The sequence below is a fragment of the Saccostrea cucullata genome, unplaced genomic scaffold (genome assembly GCF_032062105.1).
Source record: "Saccostrea cucullata isolate Sc308-1 unplaced genomic scaffold, CSIRO_AGI_Scuc_v1 ctg359, whole genome shotgun sequence".
NCBI classification, from domain to species: domain Eukaryota; kingdom Metazoa; phylum Mollusca; class Bivalvia; order Ostreida; family Ostreidae; genus Saccostrea; species Saccostrea cuccullata.
In genome coordinates, this window is record NW_026935991.1 from 689,956 (window position 1) to 691,176 (window position 1,221).

Here is a 1,221-nt window from a genome sequence, read left to right on the forward strand (position 1 = left end):
TAATTGTTGATCTGTTGTTGTCAAACATTTCTAGAATTTGAAATATTGGATGTGCCCCTCTGTGTATAAGTCTCATTATATAATGAACTCAAATACATATTTCAAATTTACATTTTTAAATAAAATTTTATTAAAGCTGAACAGGAAGTGCACCATGTCTACTAGCTGGGCGATTCACTCAAAAGCATGATATTACTGATCACTGCTGATATTGTTGACATTAATCAAATGATACATGTATTTTTCCATTTTCTCTTTTTTGCCTTTTTTGAACAGGTGAAACCTACCAATCAAAGATTGCTTTTCAAGTCAGATCATGCTGATCTCCAGGACATTGTTTTGAAGCAAGACAAAGTTTCTCCAGATCGTAGTCCACAATGATATTTTTTCACTTTTGGCTAGGTAAGTTTACTATTTTTTTCAGCTTGCAAATAGTTTCTTATTTGTTGGTATATGTAAATTTACATTTTTGCATTGTAAGTTCTAATTGTCTAAATTATAATTGTAGCCAGAACACCAGATATTCTACAGATTGCTGTGGTATCAGGGAATGAAGAGATGAATGTCTATATGCGACCAACAACTCAGATTTGTCTTGAAGCTTCTGCGGCCACACGGCTGACATACATTGGTGGAGTACTAAAACATAAAGGACAAACAGTTACATCAGTCCCTCCAGAGGATGGTCTTAGATATTTCCTTGAGTTTTTAAAGAAATTTTTCAAGCCCATTTTGGTTGGCCACAATGTGCAGAATTTTGATGTCCCAGTCCTGGTGAATCAGCTGGCAAAATATGGTTTATTGGAACATTTCAAAGAAAATTTTTCTGGATTTCTTGATAGAATGGAACTTGCAAAAAAAAAAAATCCGGAAAAAAGGGATTGATGTAGAGAACTATAAGCACACTGTCGTGATCCCGTGCCGGATTGGACAAAACAAGATGGCGGCGGGAACAAATCGAAAAAGGTAGGTACCTGAGATTTCGGTAAATAAACCCCGATAACCGTCAGATATCCTTGATTCGAAGACACTGTCGAATTCCTAGTAAAATGTTTAATAGTGTGTTTAATTGCTACTTTTCCTATCGTCTCTTTAACTTGAACATTTAACGACTGAAGACTGCAAAATTTCTCCGATTGAGTTTGAAGCGGCATGGAGTTGTTTTTTTCTTCGATTTTGACAGTTTTATGCATCCAGCAGCAGGAGTGTGGCTAACAAATG

General features: G+C 35.6%; 1 protein-coding gene across 1 annotated transcript; it reads left to right on the forward strand.

The window, feature by feature from the left end:
• Positions 1 to 312: 312 nt before the first annotated feature.
• Positions 313 to 897, forward strand: LOC134244444 (uncharacterized). The gene is made up of 2 exons (XM_062726705.1): positions 313 to 402; positions 509 to 897. Exons 1-2 carry the CDS (start codon positions 378 to 380, stop codon positions 883 to 885), a joined length of 402 nt encoding a protein of 133 aa, XP_062582689.1. The 5' UTR covers positions 313 to 377; the 3' UTR covers positions 886 to 897.
• Positions 898 to 1,221: the final 324 nt, after the last annotated feature.